Below are 24,243 nucleotides of genomic sequence, written 5' to 3' on the forward strand. Positions count from 1 at the left end.
AGTATGACATGCAAATCTGGAATCGTGGGCCCACGCCAACAGTCTGGGACAAAGATGGGTCTCCACAAAAGAACGTCCAGCAGGTGGTGTCTTAACAGAGGATTTAGTCAAAGCCAAGATCTTCAGAGGACTGATGATAGGTCTAACACCGGACTGGCAGGAATCCGAAGGATCAAAAGACCTGGAAAGTGCATCGGCCCTGGAATTCTTCGATCCAGCACAGTAAGTCAGGATCAACTGGAATCTGGAAAAAAAAGTGACCAGCGGGCCTGACGAGGGTTAAGGCACTGACCGGATTTCAGATACGTGAGGTTTTTATGATCTGTGAATACCGTGATAGGATGGAAAGCGCCTTCAAGCAGGTACCGCCATTCTTTTAAGGCTATCTTGATGGCCAGGAGCTCCTTGTCTCCTATGCTATAGTTGACCACACCGCTTAAAAATTTCCTGGAGTGAAAGCCACATGGAGAGAAAGTGCCGGCAGAATTCTTCTGAGAGAGAATTGCTCCCACACCCACTGAAGAAGCATCTACCTGTAGAAAGAAGGGTCATAGTTGATCAGGCTGTCTCAAGACAGGAGCGGTGGAGAACGCTTCTTTAAGAACTTTGAAGGCCAAGACTGCATCCTGAGGCCAGTTCTTGGCTAACCCACCTTTACGGGTAAGTGACGTCATGTGCGAGATCAATGAAGAGAAGTTTTTAATGAATTGCTAGTAATAGTTGCAGAATCCAATAAAACATTGAGTAGTCTTCAGGCCTGAGGATTGAGGCCAACTAAGGATAGATTCTACCTTCTTTGGATCCATTTGAAGACCCATGCCAGAGATTATATACCCAAAGAAGGGAACCTGAGGTTGATCAAAAAGGCACTTCTCCAATTTGGAGTATAGGTGATTAGTACAAAGGCGAGACAGAACTTCTTTGACATGATCTCGATGAGAGGTGATGTTCTGGGAGAAGACCAGGATATCATCAAGATAGACGACTACAGATAGATACAAAAGATCTCTGAAGATTTCGTTGATGAACTCTTGAAAAACAGCAGGGACATTACAAAGCCCAAAGGGCATCACGAGGTACTCATAATGTCCGTCTCTCGTATTAAAAGCGGTTTTCCACTCATCACCTTGACGAATGCGGATAAGGTTATAGGCCCCTCTGAGATCCAGTTTGGTGAAAATCTGTGCTCCATGAATCCGATCAAAGAGTTCTGATATGAGAGGTAACGGGTAACGGTTCTTCACCGTAGTAGCATTCAGCTTCCGGTAGTCAAAACAGGGTCTAAGGGTACCGTCTTTCTTTTTGACAAAAAAGAACTCTGCACCTGCCGGAGAGGAAGCCTTGCGGATAAAACCACGTTCAAGATTCTCAGCAACGTATTCAGACATGGCCTGGGTCTCTGGGAGAGATAGGGGAAAGACTCTGCCTCTAGGGATGCAGTTGTCGGGTACGAGGTCAATAGGGCAATCCCAGGGTCGATGAGGAGGCAGGGACTCGGCTGCAGCTTTGCTGAATACATCTACAAACTCGGCATAGGCCTCAGGAAGAGCAGGCTGCGGAATAGAGGCTAGACAATAGATTGAAGACTTAGGAGGATGTACAGCAGTCAAACAATGTTGCTTGCAGATGAATCCCCAAGAAATGACTTGGGCACGAGACTAATCGAACTGCGAATTGTGAGCTTTAAGCCAGGGAAGGCCCAAAATAACAGGATTGACAGACTGAGGTAAAATCAGGAAACTTATCCACTCAGTGTGAAGCGCTCCTACCGCCAGCCGTAAGGGACCGGTAATGCGATCAATGGAACCATTGCTGATATGATTACCATCAATTGCAGTCAGTGCCAGAGGCTGTGGCAATGGAAGAATGGAGAGACGAAGCTTGGAATCAAACTCAGCGGAGATAAAGTTCCCAGTAGATCCAGAGTCCACAAAAGCTTTCAATTGCTAGGGGCCATCTGGAGAAAATAACGTAATAGGCATCAGAAATTCAGAATCTCTCAAGGAATAGGGAGTGAGGGACTTGGATCCTAGGACAACCTCCCTGTCATCGCCTAGGATGGGGGGTTTCCCGGCCTTTTGGAGCATGAGGAGAGGAGGTGACCCGAGTCCCCACAATAAAGGCAAAGATGATTTTTGATGCGTCTGTCACGCTCCTCCTGGGAAAGGCGAGAGCGGCCAATTTGCATAGGTTCCTCCGGAATAATCACTGGAGCTTGGAACTGAGGCGCCAGGCTAGGAAAGGAGCGCCGGGTCCGTTCACGTTCTTGAGTACGTTCCCTGTGGCGGATGTCCGCCTTGATACACAGAGAGACCAAGTCGTCAAGATTAGACGGAAGCTCACGAGAGGACAGATCGTCTTTGATACGGTCGTTTAACCCCTGCCAAAAGGTGGCTACCAGAGCCTCATTGTTTCAGCGGAGTTCTGAAGCCAAGGTGCGAAACTGTCCGGCATACTGCCCAGCAGTGAGTGAAGCTTGACGGAGAGCTAATAGGCCAGAAGCGGCGGAGGAAACACGGCCGGTCTCATCAAAAACCCTCTGAAAATTCTTAATGAAGGTGGAAGAATCTCGGAGCGTAGGATCGTCTCGTTCCCAGAGGGGAGAAGCCCAAGACATGGCTTGACCAGAGAGGAGGGAAATTATATAAGCCACTTTAGTCCTCTCGGAGGCAAAATTTTCTGGAGAAAGCTCAAACTGAATACCGCACTGGTTAAGGAACCCAGGACATTTCTTAGTATCGCCATCATATTTCTCCGGCGGTGGAATACGTAGGCCTCTGGAACTAGCGGTGCTGGCAGTAGACGTTGTGGCTGCGGAGGTAACCTTTACTGCTAAGGCCGTCTGGCTTGCTGGAAGAGACCCCTGAAGGGTGTCTAAATGAGAAACAACCCCATGTAGACTTTGCCAGAGTTGTGCCTGATTGGAGTCTTGCTGATCCACCTTGTGGGCTAAGTGGAGCAGAAGGTCCCGAGCTGAGGGTTCGTCCTGTCCACTCATATGGCCAGAGTATACTGTCAAGGAATTGAAGAGATGGCCGCTAACCAGTATTGGCGCAACTGAACAGGGAGGCGCGGAGTCTAATGTACCCCCGATATACACCAGGGACCTCCGCAATGGGGTTTGGGCTTAGCTGCAGAGGGTACGCAGGTCGCGGTTCTCCAAGACAGTCACCGGTGTAGCGACAGTAGACAGGCGTAGTCAGGCAATCCAGGTCAGAGCCAACCGAGCGGTGCAGTACAGAGGGCGGATCCAGAGAGAAGTCAGGTCAAGCCAATTAGTCAAACCAGCCGGGCAGTGAGGTACCAAAAAGGAAACACAGGAAAGTAGTCACAGGAAGCCGAGTCAGAACCGAAAAACACACTGGATCAGAAGTTCAGGAAACGCTGGAGCAGGAGTGAACCAATACTCTGGCACTAGACATGTGTCAGAGGCTGCTTTATATACCCTAAAGTGCCTCCTGATTGGGTTAGGGAGATATTGGCGGTCAGACATGCTGGCTGCAGACAGGTGAGCAGAGATAGCGTCCCGCTGCTAGGCAACAGGACGTGGTTGCTGAGAAGGTGCAGGCGTCCGTCTCCTGCACGAAGTGTTGGTGCGGAGACGGCGCCTGACACCGCCTAGCAACGGACTGAGCTGCTGGCAGAGGAAGGCGTCCGTCCTTGTCACCGATGATAAGTGCGGGGATGGCACCTGACATCTAATAAATGCTCCCCTATTGATCTCTCTTGTTATCACAGTTTTCCAAACATTTACTCAACTACTGTCTCTGTCTCTTCCTACTAGCTGATTACTTTATTCTTCTCAGCAACACCGAGAAGAACTCTCCTGTCTCTTTAATCTCCTTGTCAGTTCTCACTTCGTCTACTCTTACTGACACTTTGGGGTCAATTCAATTTGCCATGAGATTCTGTAGCCTTGTGCATTGTGTGTTATGTTTCTGCACAAATTACGGCAATTACAGTAAGGATAAAATTGCAATTTTTTTTTTCCTCATATATGAGGTGTGGGAAAAATCAGTGAAGCTGACATTTCCATCCTCAAAGATGCTTCTTCCGATGAAGCCGCAAATTGTCAAGTTGGAGGCGCAAATGGGTACCTGTAAGCAAAAAATTTCACAAATTTAGGGATGCCTACATCGGAAAAAGTTAGATTTATGGGCCTCCCGAAGTTGTGGAAGGACATCGCTAGTGTCACACGCCGGACTCCCGCTGCATCTGCCCGGGAGGCGGCGCACTCACCCGTTGCTCTTCCGCTCCGTCCCTGGCAGCCTGCCGTACCTGGTCACCTGCTGCGGCTGTCCGGACGTCCTCTCCAGCGCTGACTCTGCCGGCCGGTTCTTCCGCTGTCGGCTTTTCTCCCTTTGCTCTGCCTGACTATTACCTGCTGCAGTAAACCAGCCCTATATCTAGCCTCTCTACTCTTGATTCTGGGCTGGTTCTTTCAGTCAGCTTCAACCTTCTTAACTGGAAGCAGCTCCGGATTTACGGCATTCCTGCCCCTCTTGGTTCCTGTGTTCCTGTGGGTTCCTATAATTCAGCGTCCAAGTGTTCCTGCGCTTCCTGGGATTATTGTCTGCAGATCACACTACAATCCACTCTCTAGTGGCAACACTGCAGATCATCGCTACAAACCACTCTCTAGTGGCAACACTGCAGATCATTGCTCCAATCCACTCCCTAGTGGTAACTTCGCTGACCATCGCTACCATTCTCTTCTTAGTTGTAACTCCACGGATCATCGATGCAATCCACTCCCTAGTGGTAATTCCGCAGATCATCACTATACTTCATTTGTTGGTGGTAACGGCTACAGATCTCCAGTTGGCCTACCTCTTCTACATCTCCCGTGGACTACTATCTGTCAAATCCTTCACTCACTCTCTCGCGGTTTGTTGGGAACTTCTCTAGGGGGTTGTGACATGCAAGTGGAAACCGCAAAGTCCACATTCCCTTGCGGAAATCCCTGGCGGAGACCTTCCATTTCTTAGATTCCGCGCCTTTAGCTGAAGTCACGCTAATCCCAGCTGAACTGCCAGGATCTAGTTATTCCTTGTTGACATCGTGACAGCCAGGAGAGATTCCTGGAAGATTGGCTGCTGCAATTATTTGGAGAAGATAGCTTTACTACTCAGTTCACTATTGTACGGACACACCATTTTTCTAATCTGCGACCACCACCTAGTGCTCCTCCTTTGCAAAAAGGCAGGGATGTTATTCTTCAACTTGCCCGCAACCAAAGGACCAATCATGTGTTCAAACAAATGGGTGGCTGTTTTTTCCACATTTCTCTGTTGACGTCCTGAAAAATATAGCTAAATTCTTACCAATCGAAAGACAACTATGAGGTTTAACAAATACCCTATGCCATGTTCTTACTGGTTCTTTGTGAGATGGTGTTCTTTTTAGTTAGAGTGTTTGGGACCCGGGTATGTTTGTAGATTTATGTGATGTGTATACTTCATTATTTTCAATTTTATTGTGTTGTGAATTTGTACTGTGTCACTCACCAGACTGTGAGTGCTTCTTCCCGTATGTTTAGGAACCGTGGCCGTCCACCATCCTGAGGGTCTGCGCATGTGCAGCCCTTTCAAACCTTCAGTATCTGTTCCTTTTAGTTAATTGGCTGATCAGGCAACACTCCCTATTTAAAGCACCTGCTGTCTATACCTCGTTGCCTGATCTTGGAGTTTCATTCCCCATGAGCCTCTGAAGGTGTTCCTGTGTTTCCTCGTGTATTCAGCCCAGCTGATTCCTGTGGTTTCCAGACCACTTCAACTCCCTTGTGGTTTCCAGACCACTTCAACTCTCCTGTGGTTTCCAGACCACTTCTACTCTCCTGTGTTTCATCGTGACTTCTCCAGCTGATTCCTATCCGCTGCCTCCGTGCACTACAGTTATCAGCTCACTTCAACTATCCTGTGTTTCATCGTGACTGCTCTAGCTGATTCCTATCCGCTGCCTCCGTGCACTACAGTTACCAGTTCACTTCAACTCTCCCGTGTTTCATCGTGACTGCACCTGCTGATTCCTATCCGCTACCTCCGTGTATCTGCAGTGTCCTGCTTATCGCTACTCTCCAGTACTCCTCGTGTATGCAGCCAGCTGATCCGCTCTCCGTGCTTCTACAGTGTTCCTGCCTGTGTCAACTCGCCTGTCTGCATTGGATCAACGCTCCGCTGCTGTCTTCTCTGCCTTACCACTTCTACTCTTCAGTGATCTCCAGGCGACCAGTCCTATATACTACTGCTTCCTGAGTATTGTTTCCATCATTGCTGGTCTACCTACCTGTGCGCTGCACCTACTTGGATTCCGCTTCCATTTCCCTGGGACTTCGCATCCTGCCGGCCTCCTGCCGCTCAGGTATCCCTGCACTCCTTTCTGACAGCCTGCTCTTCTGAACCACGATATGCATACTTATCATTGACTGTGCTCGTGTATTGCATACCTTGCTGGACTGAGTTGTTCTTCTCTGGAGTTGCCTATCCACTGAGACTATTGCCATCATTTGACTGTGTTACCTTGTAGTCTGGATAGTTCCTGTGACTTTGTATATTTGTGCAGTGCTGCTCAGTTATTAATACTTTGTGCATATCATCGTGGGATCAAGTTCAGTGTGCCCGTGTATACTCTGCATTACATTTATCTCCCCGTGCTCCTCACATATATATTTCAGTGGTACAACTTGCTAGAGGCAGACCACTGATTCCTGTTCCCTGTGTCACCTGTTTCCAGTATCCTTCCACATAGCAGTGGTACAACTTGCTAACGCAGACCACTGACTTTCCGGATACCTCCACCTGGATTTCATTCCTTCACCTAGACAGCGGTACAACTTGCTTAACGCAGACCGCTGACTCTCATCACCTCCTCGTTACTTCTGGACATTCCTCCTCACTATAGCAGTGGTACAACTTGCTATCCGCAGACCACTGACTACCCTCACGTTTCCTTTGTCCATTCAGTTCCTCGTGTACTATTACCTATATATTACCAGTGCTGCTAGTCATAGACTTTCCACGAGCATTCTCTACCATCTGCTGTCTCCTGTTCCGTGATCACCCCGCTACCAGAGTACCATATTACCACCTATATTGCTCTGGTAAGTCCATCACCTGGTGATCCCTGGGTAAAGACTCCTAGTGCCTGTGACATACTGTTTCTTTTGCTGTGGATAAGTGTCTGAACTTGGATTGGCAGTGCTTTTGACATGGCCCTTGATCTACCTCCATGAGTCTTATTTTACAATATGGCAGCTAGGCCAACTGAGAGGATTCCCTCCGATTTTTGACTTGGAACGTTCAGGGGCCTCAATGACAAGGTCAAGAGGTCGTTAGTTATGTCACAGCTCAAAAAATATGAGGTGGATGTCATTTGTCTTACTGAAACTCACCTGATGGAAACAAGTTATTTTTGTGCATGATAAAGTCCAAATGGAACTGCTGGGCCAATATGTGTTTCTCAGAGGTACGTTTAACTCGACTCTGCTGGTTCTCTTTGGGATATATATATATTCCATCCACTTACAATACTGATATTCTTAACAAATGCAGGGAATTTATGTCCTCATATCCTGAGACTCCCGTACTTTGCTTCGGGGACTTTCAAAATTTGCTAGATGATATTATCTATAGAGGGCAAGAGTGCAGGGGAAATGTTACTAAGGGAAAGATGAAATTTTGCCGAATTAGTGAGTGTCATGACGAATCCAAATCAGGTTATAAGCTCCTCTGAGGCCTAGTTTAGTGAAGATCTGGGCTCCACAGATTCGGTCAAAAAGTTCTGATATGAGAGGAAGCAGATAGAAGTTTTTGACCATTATAACATTCAACCTTTAAGCAATACAGGGTCTAAGTGTGCTATCTTTCTTTTTAACTAAAAAGAACCCTGCTCCCGTGGGGAGGTAGATTTGCAGATAAATATCAGTTCAAGATTTTCACAGATGTAACCAAACATGGCCTGAGTTTCCGGGAAAGATGATGGAAATACCCTGCCCCTAGGGATAATCTTGCCTGCTATAAGGTCAATGGGGCAGTCCCAGGGTTGATGCGGAGGCAGGGACCCAGCAGCAACTTTGCTAAATGCATCTAGAAATTTGGCAAATGGCTCCAGATGAGCCAGCTGAGGAGAGGAAGCAAAACAAGGAATCGAGGTCCTGAAAGGTTGTACCGAAGCCAAACAATGTCGCTTGCAGGTGGGGCCCAAGGAAATGACTTGTGCTCGGTGCCAATCGAACTGCGGCGAATGAGCTTTAAGCCAGGGTAGGCCCAAAATAACAGGATTAATGGACTGTGGAAGAATTAGGAAACATATTTTCTGAGTGGAGCACTTCTACTAATGGCCGAAAGGGACTAGTAATGTGGTTAATGGAACTGTTGGCGACATGATTACCATCTCTCATGGTCAGGGTCAAAGGCTGTGGCAAAGGAAGCAATGAGAGATGGAGCTTAGAGGCCAACTCAGCGGAAATGAAGTTCCCAGTCGATCTAGAGTCCATGAAGGCTGTCAACTGCTGGGGGCCATCAGGACAGAATAGAGTGAGTGGCATGAGGAATTCGGAATCTCTCAGAGAGTAGGGAGTAAGGGACTTGGATCCTAGGATGACCCCTAACATCGCCTAGGATGGAGCATTTCCTGGTCTCTTGGAACATGAATAAAGGAGATGACTTGGTTCTTGATGCGTCTGTCATACTTCTCATGAGAAAGGCGAGAACAGCCTATTTGCATCCTCCAAAGTGGTTATTGGTAACTGGAACTGAGGTGCCAAGTGAAGAAAGAACGATGAGACTGGTCGCGTTCTTGATTGCGATTCCTGTAGCGGAGATCCACCTTGATACACAGAGAAATTAGCTTTTTAAGATTGGACAGAAGCTCACGGGAGGCCATGAATTGTCTTTGATTCGGTCGCCAAGTCCCTGTTAGAAGGTGGCTGCTAGCGCCTCTTTATTCCAGCGAAGTTCTGAGGCTAAGGTCCGAAATTGTACAGCATATTGCCCAGGCGTAAGTGAACCTTGGCGAAAGGCTAGTAGACCAGAGGCGGCTGAGGAAACACGGTCCGACCTATCAAAGACTTTGCAAAAGTTCTCAATGAAGGCAGAAGAATTCTGGAGCATGGGGTCATCTCGTTCCCAGAGAGAAGAAGCTCAGGCCAAGGCTTGACCAGAAAGAGAAATAACGTATGCCACCTTGGTTATCTCAGAGGTGAAATTCTCAGGAGCTAGCTCAAACAGAATGGCACACTGGTTAAAAAATCCACGTCATCTCTTGGGGTAACCATCGTATTTCTCCGATGACCACTAGCCGGTATTATTGCAACTGAACAGGGAGGCGCAGAGTCTAACGTAACCCTTCACCAGGGACCCCTGCAAGGGAGTTTGGGCTTTTCTGCAAGTGATATGCATGTTGCGGTATTCCGAGACAGTCACCAGCGTAGTGATGGGAGTAGTCAGGTGTAGTCAAACAATCCGGGTCAGAACCAGCTGAGCAGAATAGTACACAGAAGGAGTCAGAACCAAATGAGTAATAAGGCACCAGAACGTTAATCAGGAGACTAGTAGGAGAAACCAAGCCAAGTCAGAACCAAGGTAAGCAGGATACAGTACCTGAAATCTGTTCCTGCTCCTCTGTATCTGGTGCCTCTCTGTCTCTAAAAAGGTCCCCTGAGTTTCTTGTTTATAGGAAGTTGGTCCATCTCTGGCTAATTAGTCTAAAACACTGATCTGGTTGACTGCTTTACTTTGCACAAAATTTTGCTGTATATAACAGAAATGGGCATGCTAGCAAAATTAAAAACATAAGCTAAAAGTACCAACTACTAAAACATTCTGACCACCAGCTTTATTAATCACAATGTTAGCAGAATTCACTCCACTCAACGTAATTGCTGCTTTTAATTTCCCGGGGGTGTAAATATCTGGACATTTTGCACCTAAAATGTTCTGCCATCACTAAAATTGACAAAAACACAATCTACCCATTTGCATTTAATTAGAATATCTCATAACGCAAATCTAAATTTCATTTTTGTTTTTTGCACAAAAACAGGTCTTCTCCATAGAACACCTTGACCTGCCCATGTCTGAACAGCTCCTCTCATCAAATCAAAAATTTGCTCCCCTCTTAAACATCACCCTCATGCCACATGTGTTGGATGCATATATGATTATGACATAACTAAAATATTTTTTGGACAATACTTTTCAGTTTTGTAAATTACACCCAATAATCGCATATACTATTAATTATCTGATGTTTTGTATGGATTAGCGACTGAACATCAGTTATAGCTTATTTTTGGGTTTTACCTTCTTCCTGGATGTGTGAGAGGAAATCAAAATTCCATGTCTAGTATATTGTGTTGTACCATTCAATATTTCCTGTAAAAGTACACTTTTCTTACTACTCAATTCCTTGTTCAGTCTTCTCCAAATGCATCCAGACACAACTTTATTTTCTATAGCAAAACTACAGCAACATATAACCTGTTATGCTTTTAAAGAATGCTGCATGCAAATATGATTCCGTGTAATTTGATATTTAGATTTTGTAATGGGAACCAGAGTGATTGGTGCAAATTTTTGGTGTTGCATGTTAAAGATGAGCGGGCTCGGATTTCGCTAATCCGACGGGTTCCGAGCACTGTTCGGGTACTTCCGGCCTCCAAAGCAATCCAAAACGAGGCTATGACATCCAAGTCTCGCGTCGGATCTTGCGAGACTCGGATGTCATAAATTCCCCGCTCGCGGCCGCCATCTTCATTCTCCCTGCGATCACTGAAGAGGGAGGTTGTTTGCGAGCCCCTGTCCTGGTTAGTTTTGTTCAGTGGTTATTTGGGAGATCCTGTGCTCTGTCCTGCTGATCAGTTTAGTCAAGTGGTGCTTTGTCCAGTGCTCTGACCTGCTGAGTCCGGTGGTGCTGTGTCCTGTGCTCTGTCCTGCTGAGTCCAGTGGTGCTTTTGTCCTGTGCTTTGTTCTGCTAAGTCCATAGTAATTTTATAATTATTAAAAAATCATAAAAAATTTAAAAAAATAAAAAAAAATATATAAAAATAATTTTAAAAAAATATAATTTTTTTTAAAAAAAAGTATAAAAAAAATTCTAGTGCAATATATTCTTGCAGTCCAGAAATAATAGTACTGCAATACCTATGTTCACTGTTCTTGCAGTCCAGAAATATTAGTACTGCTATATTTACCTACGTTCACTGTTCTTGCAGTCCAGAAATATTAGTACTGCTATATTTACCTACGTTCACTGTTCTTGCAGTCCAGAAATATTAGTACTGCTATATTTACCTACGTTCACTGTTCTTGCAGTCCAGAAATATTAGTACCAGAGATTTATCTATAATGGAGTACAAAAATTTGGAGGATAAAGTAGGGAAAGATCAAGACCCACTTCCTCCTAATGCTGAAGCTGCTGGCACTAGTCATGACATAGACGATGAAATGCCATCAACGACGTCTGCCAAGGGCGATGCCCAATCTCCTAGTAGAGGGCATGTAAAATCCAAAAAGCCAAAGTTCACTAAAATTAGCAAAAAAAGAAAATTGAAATAATCTGAGGAGAAACGTAAACTTGCCAATATGCCATTTACGACACGGAGTGGCAAGGAACGGCTTAGGCCCTGGCCCGTGTTCATGACTAGTGGTTCAGCTTCACCCAAGGATCTAAGCCTTCCTCCTCCCCCCCTCTAAAAAATTTAAGAGACTTAAGCTGTCATCAACAACACAGCAAACAACTCTGCTTTCTAAAGAGATGGCATCACAAATCCCCAAGACGAGACCAAGGGTGTTGGTGATTGCGAAGCCTGACCTTCCCATCACTGTATGGGAAGAGGTGGCTCCTTCCACCATTTGCAGCACACCCTCTGCATATGCTGGAAGGATCACCCCAGTCCAGTTACAGATTTGGCTAATGAAGGTGTCAATATTGTACACCGGGAGGAGGATATTGATGTAGCTGGCGCTGAGGAGGAACTTGACGAGGAGGATGCTGATGTGGTTATCTTAAATGAGGCACCAGGGGGGGAAACAGTTGTTGTCCATGGGATGAAAAAGCCCATCGTCATGCTTGGTCAGAAGACCAAAAAATCCACCTCTTCGGTCTGGAGCTATTTTTATCCCAATCCGGACAACAAATGTATGGCCATATGTACCTTATGTAAAGCTCAAATAAGCAGGGGTAAGGATGTTGGCCACCTAGGGACATCCTCCCTTATAAGTCACCTGAAGAACCTTCATAATTCAGTGTTTAGTTCAGAACCTGTGGCTAGGACCGTCAGCAGTCCAGGGACACCTAAATCCCTTGGTCCTGTTGTATACACACCACCAACACCCTCCTCGTCAACTTCCTCCACGATCTCCATCAGATTTAGTACCGCAGGCCATGTCACCAGCATGACTGAGTCCTCTTCAATCCGGGATTCATCCGAGGAATCTACATTCTGGCCACCGTGCTGGATCCTAGGTTTAAAGCGTACGTTGTGTCTCTGTTTCCAGCGGACACAAGTCTACAGCGGTGCAAAGACCTGCTGGTCAGGAGATTGTCCTCTGAAGAGGACCGTGACATGCCAACAGCTCATCCTTCATTTTCTTCAACACCTGTGGCTGCGAGGGAAAAGCTCAGTTTTCCTAAAAGACCCACTGGCGGGGATGCTGATAACATCTGGTCCGGACTGAAGGACCTGCCAACCATTGCAGACATGTCTACTATCGCTGCATTGTATGCTGTCACTATTGAAAAAATGGTGGAGGATTACTTTGTTGACACCATCCAAGTAGACATGTCAGACAGTCCTTATTTTTACTGGCAGGAAAAAAAGGCAGTTTGGAAGCCCCTGTACAAACTGGCTATATTTTACCTGAGTTGTCCCCCCTCCAGTGTGTACTCGGAAAGAGTTTTTAGTGCAGCGGGGAACCTGGTCAGTGAGCGGCAAAGGAGGTTGCTTCCGCAAAACGTTGAAAAAATTATGTTCATAAAAATGAATTATCAATTCCTCAATCAAGTACAGCACTGGCCTCCAGAGACTACAGAGGGACCTGTGGTTGTGGAGTCCAGCGGGGACAAATTGATAATGTGTGAGGATGAGGAAGTACACACTGAAGGGGGCCAGGAGTCAGAGGATGAGGATGAGGACGACATCTTGCCTCAGTAGAGACAGTTTAGTTTGTACAGGGAGAGATGAATAGCTTTTTTTGTGTGGGGGCCCAAACAAACCAATCATTTCAGCCACAGTTTTGTAGGCCCTGTCGCTGAAATGATTGGTTTGTTAAAGTGCGCATGTCCTATTTCAACAACATAAGGGTGGGTGGGAGGGCCCAAGGACAATTCCATCTTGCAACTCTTTTTTTGGCATTATGTGCTCTTTGGGGCCTAGTTTTTCAAACTGCCATCCTGTCTGCCACTGCAGTGCCACTCCTATATAGTCATCCTATGGCAAAGCGGTTAACTGCGGCCATAACAGCTATGTTGGTGTTAGACGTGCATTCACTAGGCAGTCCAGAAATATTAATATCAGATATTAAACTACGTTCACTGTTCCTGCAGTGCTGAAATATTAGTATCCGATATTAAACTACGTTCACTGTTCCTGCAGTGCAGAAATATTAGTATCAGATATTCAACTACGTTCACTGTTCGTGCAGTGCAGAAATATTTGTATCAGATATTAAACTACGTTCACTGTTCCTGCTACATCAAAAAAGCATGAACCTGCCCTGCCATCAACTAAAACAAGAGGTAGTGACGTGCTTGAACTCCACCCTCTATATGCTGCAGAGGATGGAGGAGCAGCAAAAGGCCATTCAACAACATCAGGGTGGGTGGGAGGGCCCAAGGACAATTCCATCTTGCACCTCTAGCAAACTCTTGCAAACTGCCATCCTGTCTGCCACTGCACTGCCACTCCTAGATGGGCCACGTGTTTGTGCCGCCCACTTGTGTCGCTTAGCTTAGACATCCAGCTACCTCGGTGCAACCTTTTGGACTAAAAACTATATTGTGAGGTGTGAGGTGTTCAGAATAGACTGGAAATTAGTGGAAATGAATGTTATTGAGGTTAATAATAGTGTAGGAGTGAAAAAAAAAAAAATCAGAACCAAAACCTTTTGTGGGGTGTTTTGGCAAAACAAATCAGAACCCAAAACCTCAAGCTAATCAGAACCCAAAATCCAAAACACCAAAAGTGGCCGGTGCACACCCTTAGACTTGCATGGAAAATAGTCAATGTTACAACTTGTGTCAGTGCCTTAAAGTTATCACTGTTGTCTTTATTTTTCATTCAGAGTGATTGTTCCTATTGTCTGATACACATACTTACTTTACAATAGATTATTATTTGCCAAACCATTTTGTGCCTGTTCGTGATGTATAATGTTGGTTTGATGGTTATACAGCTTTATGCAGCCATGGAAGTAAAGTAATTAATTGATTTCAATTTCTCTTTAGGTCTTTGCACAAATTCTAAATTCTGGAAGCAAATCTCTGCCTTCAATTGTCACTTTTCCAGGAATCAACAGTTCAGCCCGAAACCCTGTATTCAATTTCTGCCAAATGCTAAATACTGAGGATGAAAAACTAAATGCGAATACCAATGTTCTGTTTCAAGTGTCTACTGTGGACCCAGATTTAGGAAATGTAGTTGTAATTGGTAATTAAATCCCTCTTCTGCTAATGTTTAAACAAAGGATACTTTAATCAATGAATATGTATTCTCTCTCTCTATATAAATAGCATTGCTTAGTATTGCCAGGGTTTAATCAGCATAACATATTTATTTGCTTATTTATTTCACTGTTTTAATTGTTGTTAGTGAAATCAAACAGTTAAGGCCCATTAAGAGTATATTGAACAATAATACACTGTTAATAATGGGCATGTAGCTATTTAATTTTCATAAAAAAATGATTTTAAAGCTATGTCCTTAGTTCCACACTGTACAGATAGTAATCTTATTTCAAATATTAAAGAAGACCATGGTCATATTTCATGTAAAGGATGTTTTATATCGCATCTTGCATTAATTATGTCCAAAAAATAACCCCGAATGATCCCTCTATGTAAATGCTAAATATCACTGATTGACAACCCCATTTTACATGAATATTTTTTTATAGAACAACTACATTTTTGTGCAGATGGCACAATTAAAAACACAATATTAAATTGTATAATATATTCAGCTGTTTTGCTTTAGTATAGATTCCAGTAATGTTTTTGTACTTTAAATTCTGACTGTGTGATGTTTGAAAACCAACATCCATTAATAAATATTTCCCTGAAATAGCTGTACATATTGTTTTTAGGAAGTACTGTTTTTATTAGTTGTTTTGTTAGCCCATTTAACTTATCTTTGTTTCATATTTAGGGAATTGCATGCTCAGAGTATTCACTAATGAAGGGAAGCTTAATGTTGGAGGATTTCAGCTAAAACTGAGAACAGGTTTACCACCCAAAAATCTGGACTCTCTTGCACCATCTGACCTACAAAAGTTTCCTGCTTTTCCTTGCTGTTCTCTCTTGGTTCGACTCCTGCCACATACTGAGGCAAGTTTAAAGAGTTGAAGAGTTTGTAGATCCATGTAGCAGGGTCAGTCCCTGGGGGGGTTACCCATTATTTGGTATATATTTTTTGTTAGAAATGTTGTCTAAAGGGGACAACTTTTTTACAAGTTGAACAAAAAACAAAAAGTACTGAACAAAAAAACAATTTCCTTCGCAAAATATTACATATTTCAGTTATGATTAATGTACACTTTATATAATATTTATGTATTTAAAAATATGAGATGTTTAACTCTCTTTTAAGTTACAATAATCAATCTGATTTCACCTGCTTTTAAACTGAGATTCTATATACAGTATTTTAAACAAGCATTCTGTGTTTTTGAAATAGATTCATTTTGTGATTAGTAGATTTTTTTTATTTTATTACAGCAATTTTGTCTGCACAATTAATTTTCCTTACCTACTGTAAAATGAAATGCTGCAGTCAAGTAAAATGGCCACTTTATAACAGCTAACAGCCCTTGAGTTAAGAGATATTTATTTCTGACACATTGGCATGTTGCCACTTGTCAGAATTACAGTTTTATGTAAGATCTATCTAGATTACTGGTTATCTTAGATTTTAAGACAATGATTCAAAATTACTTGTAAGGTAGTATACATTTTAACAGAGAAACTAGAATCATCTTTATCCCTTAAATTTGCCCTTGTTATTTAGAGCTTTTGTGAATGTGTAAACTATTAAACAAGGATGTGGATTTCCCAGGATAGCATTGACCTCTGATCCCCCATAGAGCATGTCAGACATCGGACTGTCAGGTTTCCTGTTCGTGAACCGGCACGCCTACCTGCCCTCTGATGATCTGCTCGGTGCGGCTCTGGTCACTGCCATGTTTCTCTCCCAGACCCGATCATCTTATCTTGTCTTCTGTCCCATCCATTGGTCAGGTAATCACAGGCAGTACTATATTAAGCACCGCCTCCTTCTTTGAGTCAGCTACCTGCTTGGTGTAAGAGGTTCCTTTGTGCTCCATTGCCCTGCAATGTCTCTCTGCAGACTATCACCCCAGTGGCACAGTTACCATCTCCATTGCTCTCCATTTCTCTCGGCAGACTATCACTCCAGAGGTGCAGTTTCCATCTCCATTGTAACAGTAGTCAGAGCCGGATCAACAATAGGGCTAAAGGGGCTACAGCCCAGGGGCCTCGGGCAGGTGGGGGGGCCTGCCGGCATTTATCGGGTCTCTGACTGTCACCTGTTCAAGGAAAATGGCAGGCAGCTAACAAAAAATGTTATGCTGTTAACTGTCTGCTGTCACTGTAAGACATACGTGGCGCGCAGTAATCTCCTTACTGAGGAGATCTTGTGAGAATGAGACTTAGTCATAGTCTCACTCTCACGAGATCTCCTCAGTAAGGAGACTACTGCGTGCCGCGTAATTGCTACAGGGAGTGGAACAACGGAAGGAGGTAAGTTCACGGGGGGTGGGGGGGCCCTCAGAGTACCCTTAGTCCGGGGGCCTCCCTTCCCTTAATCCGGCCCTGACAGTAGTCCTGCCGTATAGACCTTTTCCTCCCAGTGTACTCTCTCCACTATTTGGGGTATTCCTCTGCTGACTATCGCAGCCTGCGTATCTTATTCTACTTCTTTGTGGTATTGGTCAGCAGTCCGTTGCATCTCTTACACTGCCTTTACTGTCTCAGAGGTTCGTGCTTGCAGACTATTGCTACTTGGAAAAAATCAACCATAAAGGGACAGAGAGAATCCTAAATACACTTGAACAACATTATTTACAACATTTAGCTTACTTTGTACCATCTTTATATAATTACCACATAGAGGGAGATTCAATTCAACGCGATGTGCCTCTGGAACAGTAAGCAGTGAAACATTGAGGCAATTTTAAGACTGAAATTTTTGCTCATATTTGTGTCGCTTAGCATAGTGGTGCACAGAAAAATGAGCAGAGATTCCATACCATACTAGGTGGCAATGTATACAGCTATTGAATTGAATCTCCCCCATATTCATGATTAGCAAATGGTTCTACAGATGCGTAGAGTGAATCTTACCCATTATAAATAGTCCAGATTTTTAGGAGCCAGTCCAGGTTTTCTGTGGGTAAAAGGCATGACCTAATGGGAAAAGTGACAAAACCTCATGGGAAAGAGCATTATTATTATTATGTTTTATTTACAGGGCACCGTACATTAAATTTACAGTAGTATACAATATACAGATGGCAACGATCCATAATACACTACAAAATATATTTGTCACAAAATTACAGAGATGGCCACTAACCGGTATTAGTGCAACTGAACAGGGAGGCGCGATGTATAACGTACCCCAGGTATTCACCAGGGACCCGCAACTTAGCTGCGGAGGGTACACAGGTCGCGGTTCTCCAAGACAGTCACTGGTATAGCGACAGTAGTAGACAGGCGTAGTCAGGCAGTCAAACGAGTGATGCGGTACACGGGGAGGATCCAGAGAGAAGTCAGTTCAAGCCACATAGTCAAACCAGCCAGGTAGCGAAGTACAGCAGAGATATAGCACCGGGAAACAAAAATAAGCCCGCAATGGCATTAAGTATAGAATGAAGAGGGGCAAGACAGGATTTGGGATTTGGCTAGGCCAGAGAGGAGGAAGTTACAGTAATCAAGGCAAAAGATAGCAAGGGAGTGAATAAGAGTTTTGGTAGGTTCCATGTTGAGAAAGGCCTGGATCTTGGATATGTCCCAGAGACGGAAGTAGTACCTCATGCGACCTGATCAGATCACATATGAGCAGATTGGAGGTGTAACCTAATATTTATACATTTAACATAGAATAGGAAGAATAGCATATGTACTGTAGCTCAACATTTTTAAAAAATCTAAGATTTTTGTTTTTTGTTTTTCTAAAAAAAAGTGCTTAATCCATTTGCTGTTGGTTACAAGATAGATAGATAAATATATACAAGTTAACCCGTGCATGATACTCATGCATTCTAGTCAAACCAAGCTACTTAAGGTGTTAAAAAGGTTCTTGTCATGCATTTGGGCCATAGCCCAGGCCTCCTCAGGGGAAGAGCGTTACTTCCCGACGCAAGCTCCCTTTTTTAACGTGGTTTTGTCCACATGTCACCACCTCATTTTTCTCCATCACCTCATCCTTCATCTTTATCGCCACCTCTATCCAGATGTCTATCCAGACACAGGGATCTCTCTCAGCGGTCCTGAGTATCACACTCCTCTCGCTCTGTCACCCCCGGCAACCACCAACCACTCCCCACTGTCACCCCGGCAACCACCAACCACTCCCAACTGTCACTTCTCCTTCAAGAAATATATATATATTTTTTTAAAATCTTTATAAACACTTTTAACAATTAACAAATTAAATTAACAAATTAAAAACATCTTAGTATACCAAATTTCAGCCCTTTCTGGGGTTTTTTTCCCACACAAACTAAGAATTTAGTAGGTCAGTGTATAACTTCGCCCAGCAGGTGGCGCTGCAGCTTGGTTTTTTTTTTCCTACACACACATGCCACTAGGCTTTTATATAGTAGATATATATATATATATATATATATATATATATATATATATATATATATATATATATATATATGATATATTTACACACATATATATATATAAAGTTTGTTTGTTAGCGAATATCTTCCACAGTTCTCGAGGTAAAGCTGGAAAATCTTACATAGTTATTTAGTATCGAAAAAGTAACATATACCAAATATTGATTTGATTTAGATTTCTCTTCTGTTCATTCACTTTGCATTTTGCTAATTCATAAAAATAAACTATTAACGCTTCTATTTTTGAAAGAATTCTTACTTTGCAGCATTTTTTCCACATCTACCTAAAACTTTTGCACAGTATTGTATTTCTGATACACTCTACAAAAGGTGAACATTTTTTTCTTCATCCTTTACATATTCTTTAAAATAACCCCCTTGCTCATTCTCACTTAATGCTGCTTGTGGTCCTTTTGATCCTAAGTAACAGGTGTAAAACAATCCTGATTTCCATTTTGATCTGCATTACCCCATAACTTTATAAATGAAACATTAACCCAATCACGAATCAATTCAAAGTCTCTTTAAAAGCCACACCACATCGCTTAGCTGTTAAGGGGTTAGAAATTAAACACGTCTTGTAACCAATCCATATATCTCAGTTAGCACTTCTAGGGCTTCCCATACCACACAAACATTGATACACACAAGCAGTAGTGAGCTGCTGTCTAACATTCAATATAGACACTGGTTAATACAAAACTACGTCCTTTTCAAAGAGCAGCTGCAATGATCAGAGATACATGTGGATTCTAAAACTGTTTTCATTTCGCAAATGATAGTCATTGGCATATTTAGGTCAGAGCACTGGAGCAAATCTCTATATTCATCTGAAAAGTGCTCATGCATGTTGTATTGTGTCACAAATACAAACTGTAAAGGGGAAGCAAATGTGTGCCCTGTATCTCAGAACAGAATCTGCTTCAGGCCAACAGTATTACCGGTAAGATCAGCACAAAGGGTAGATCACAATAAAAAACTGCAGCTGAGAATTGGAAAATATTTTAACTCTGATGTTTGTCCCTGGAAACACAGGATCCTGGAAGCTGCAGCCCTGCAGTTTCCTGATAAACCTGAAAATGTGCATTGTGGAGAAAGTAAAATGTCACATAAAAGTTGAACCTACCTCCACTTTAAGATTACAACCTTCATCAATTTAACCTTGTATATTTTTCTTCTAAAAAACTGTTTAAATTAATCATGACGGGGAGGGGATAATAGAACTATCTTTATTATGTAAGTTCTGTGTTCATTTCTTTTTATAACATTGCTTTAGTGTGCACATAGAAAAGTGTTGTCTTGCAGAAGTGCAAATTGAAGGTGCAGAATACATCTCATTATACGTACAGAGACAAGACCTGATTGTGCTGTCTGCAAATTAGTCCTCTTCTCACCTCTATATAATTTAAATGAAATCTTGGTATTACACTTCAATGCAATACTTGCATTTGTGCACCTAATCTGCATTTATCAAGCAGTCCCCCTGTCTGCTCAGCTTCTCCCATCAGTGCTGACAAATATTAAGTTACATGGTTACCCTCCAGGCATGACTTAGGCCAAGACTATGAGGCTCCCTCCCTACACACACATTTTATCACCACTCCTGTTCCTCCCCTCATCCCCTTCCCTTCTCCATACCATTACCCCAGTAAAAAATAAAATCACTCTACTTTCATAACCATCCAGAGGCTGGTAGTACATGCTTCCATGACTATACTGAATCCTCTTGGCGGGTCCCTCATCAAGGTTCTCTACCCTTACCTACTCTGATGAATAATCTGAATGTTTAATATTTATATATGCATGCCAACTGTTATTAGTATTTTCTTGTATATGTTGCAGAGTTTAATAAAAATTACAAGTTAAGAAAAAAATTACATAGTTACCTTTAGATCTCAGAGATCCCACTCCCTCCTTCTTGGCTTTGAACATGATTTCCCCATGGGGGTGACATGATCCGCTTCAGTCTCAGTGCAAAGGGTAGTGTCCCGTCAGCCACCAAAGTGCAGCCAAGGACAGCTGGCCACAGTGCTTTAATGCCAATTCTTCATGTACTACAGATTGCCACCACCAGCTGTAACCTATCACATGCAGTTAGAACTCCCATTAAAGAGTTCTAAGTCTTTCTCTGTTAGATGCACCTCATCATGCACCTTATCAGGCATATATAAGTGATCTCATGAAAATAATTTGCCTATGTTTGACCACACATCCCTCATATGTTGCAAACAATCTTTTAACAGCCGCATTAATCTTCCTGTATGTGTTATCTAATGTTGCTCTGTCTATCTTCTTCAGCACTGTGTATTTTGTTAGCTCTTTATAAATAGGATAATAAGATAATAATAATAATTAGGACAGCTGTTTGAACCACACTAACCATAACACTACCTCTAAAACAACAAAAGCTAATGATAACATCCTGAAACAATTCCAAATCATGCCTTTAACACAAAAAAAACCTTAACTCTCAAACTATAACATGAATGGACATGATATATAAAATTCTATTATACTTTACATAGCATGGCCTAGCCTTTGGCCAATCTAGACCCATTCAGGAGGAAAAAATGTCTCTAATTCAACGCTGACAAGCAGATTTCTCCCTGGATCAACCCTTACACAGTTATCACAGACTTTATAGCTAAAACCCTGTTTCAGGTTTGGATGGTATTTGCAGGCTTCCATCTTAACCAGTGTGACCAGGCATATTGACCTCTTTTTGTTCTCTTTTCACGTTTCCTATTTATATTTACCATGCTAATCAGTCTTAGACCTGTGTATTTTTCAATCTACTTCAGTTGAAATGGACACTTTCAAAAAAAACATGGCAGTTACTTAGACTCTCTAGATGCTGATATTAATTCACTAATTCTAATTGCACCAGAAAACCCTATTGCGAAAGCTGCTCTAAAACACTCAAACTCATATTCCCCTTCACATATCACCCCTGCTACATCCATCAGCTGTCCAAGCATTTTCCACAAAATGGTCCACCTACAGTCATGGGCAAAAGTTTTGAGACTGACACAAGTATTGGTTTTCACAAAGTTTGCTGCTTCAGTGTTTTCAGACCTTTTTGTCAGATGTTGCTATGGTATACTGAAGTAAATTTACAAGCATTTCATAAGTGTCAAAAGCTTTTATTGACAATTACATTAAGTTTATGCAAAGAGTCAATATTTGTAGTGTTGACCCTTCTTTTTAAAGACCTCTGTAATTCGCCCCTGGCATGCTGTCAATCAACTTCTGGGCCCCATACTGACTGATGGCCACCCATTCTTGCCTAATCAATGCTTGGAGTTTGTCAGAATTTGTGGGTTTTTGTTTGTTCACCTGTCTCTTGATGATTGACCACAAATTCTCTATTGAATTAAGGTCTGAGGAGTTTCCTGGCCATGGACCCAAAATTTTGATGTTTTGATCCCTGAGTCACTTAGCTATCACTTTGCCTTATGGCAAGCTGCTCCATCATGCTGGAAAAGGCATTGTTTGTCACAAAACTGTTGGATGGTCTTGGAGGATGTTCTGGACCATTCTTTATTCATGGCGGTGTTCTTAGGCAAAATTGACTGAGAAGCAACCCCACACATGAATGGACTCAGGATCCTTTACTGTTGGCATGACACAGGACTGATGGTAGCGCTTACCTTTCCTTCTCCGGACAAACGTTTTTCCATATGCCCCAAACAATGTGAAAAGGGATTCATCAGAGAAAATGACTTTACCCCAGTCCTCAGCAGTCCATCCTTGCTCCTTTTGCAGAATAGCAATCTGTCCTTGATGTTTTTTCTGGAGAGAAGTGGCTTCTTTGCTGGCCTTCTTGCCACCAGGCCACTCCCCAAAAGTCTTAGGGCTAGATTTACTATCAGGCGTGTTTGTAAATCCGCCGACTTTCGGCGGATTTGGCGGCGGTTTAGCCATCGCCGGATTTACTAAGGCTAAACCCGCCGTCCAAACGGGCAAAAATGATGTTTCCAAACCCGCCTCTGTATACATCGCCATGACGGTTTCAACAATGTTCAACATACAAACAGCCGGATTTACTATTAGGGGGTTTATAAAGCCGCCGGAAAACCGCCATTCAAAAGACCAAAATGAAAGCGCTGCTTGTGAGCGGCGTGATGGTTCAAACAGTGTGCTGTTTCAGGTATTTTGCCAATCAGACCATAAGAGAAAGGCCTATTTCATGTCCAATGATTGCTCCATTAGGACTGTGTATAGAAAATGGGCAAAGTGTCATGAAATTTCAGGCTACTGTTTTTTTTTTTTTCCATTATTTTTTCACCCAGTATGATTGCATAGTAAAATCTCATTTCACCTTTCCTTTTCTAGTTGTTTTGTACTTTCCAAAAAACCACTAGAATACTGTTGCCTCAAAGAAACTAGGATGGGAATTGTTGCATTACATAGTTAACCCTTATTTTAATGCTAATGCAATCCACATGTGAAAAATGTTTTTTCTGCCTGAAGCAATCACAGACAATCACCGTCTATTGCCCAGCAGTTAATCATGATGCTTACAAAAAGGGCCCCTCATTATTTGGCAGGTGTGGGTTTGTTGGAGAATGGCTTTTGCAGGTAATGTGGTGCATTCTTGCCAGTGTATGTTTGCAGCTTTTTACCTGATGGAGGCAGAAAGGCGCCAGGAGGAGGAGGATGAACAGCAGTTGGCATCTGTTCCGCGGAGCCTGCAAAGACCCCGCACTCCACGTGCATTTTCAGTGCGTTTGAATCTGGAGTCTTTGGCTGATGTGGAGGTAGTACAAATGTTTCGCCTCAATCGTACTAACCTCATGGCACTGTATGAGCAAGTGAAGGATGATTTGGAGCCTACAACCAGCCGCTCTAATGCAGTGTCAGGACTACACAAACTACTGTGTGCAGTTCACTTTTTGGCAACAGGTTCCTTTCAATCTGTGTCCTCCAGAGTGATTGGCATAACGCAGCCGACATTTTCAAGGCATTTTGGACAGGTTTTAGGTGCCCTTAAAAGAGTGTGCCCTAGCTATATCAGCTTCCCCAGCCAGGAGTCACAGTGGCATGAGCTCAAGGGAGCTTTCTATAGGGTCGCAGGTATCCCTAATGTAATGGGTGCAATAGATTGCACTCATATTGCCCTGAGACCACCTCACCACAGGGCAGAGGTTTTTGT

General features: G+C 43.2%; 1 protein-coding gene across 1 annotated transcript in view; it reads left to right on the top strand.

Annotated features, from left to right (window-relative positions):
• Nucleotides 1-24,243, top strand: part of LOC142139886 (uncharacterized) — a 296,204-nt gene that overhangs the window by 124,148 nt on the left and 147,813 nt on the right. The window contains exons 15-16 of the mRNA XM_075197746.1: nucleotides 14,446-14,647; nucleotides 15,365-15,543. Coding sequence (XP_075053847.1) covers nucleotides 14,446-14,647; nucleotides 15,365-15,543 — 381 coding nt within the window. The remainder of the gene's footprint in view (nucleotides 1-14,445; nucleotides 14,648-15,364; nucleotides 15,544-24,243) is intronic.

This window comes from Mixophyes fleayi, chromosome 2, assembly GCF_038048845.1.
Source record: "Mixophyes fleayi isolate aMixFle1 chromosome 2, aMixFle1.hap1, whole genome shotgun sequence".
Classification (NCBI taxonomy): Eukaryota; Metazoa; Chordata; class Amphibia; order Anura; family Limnodynastidae; genus Mixophyes; species Mixophyes fleayi.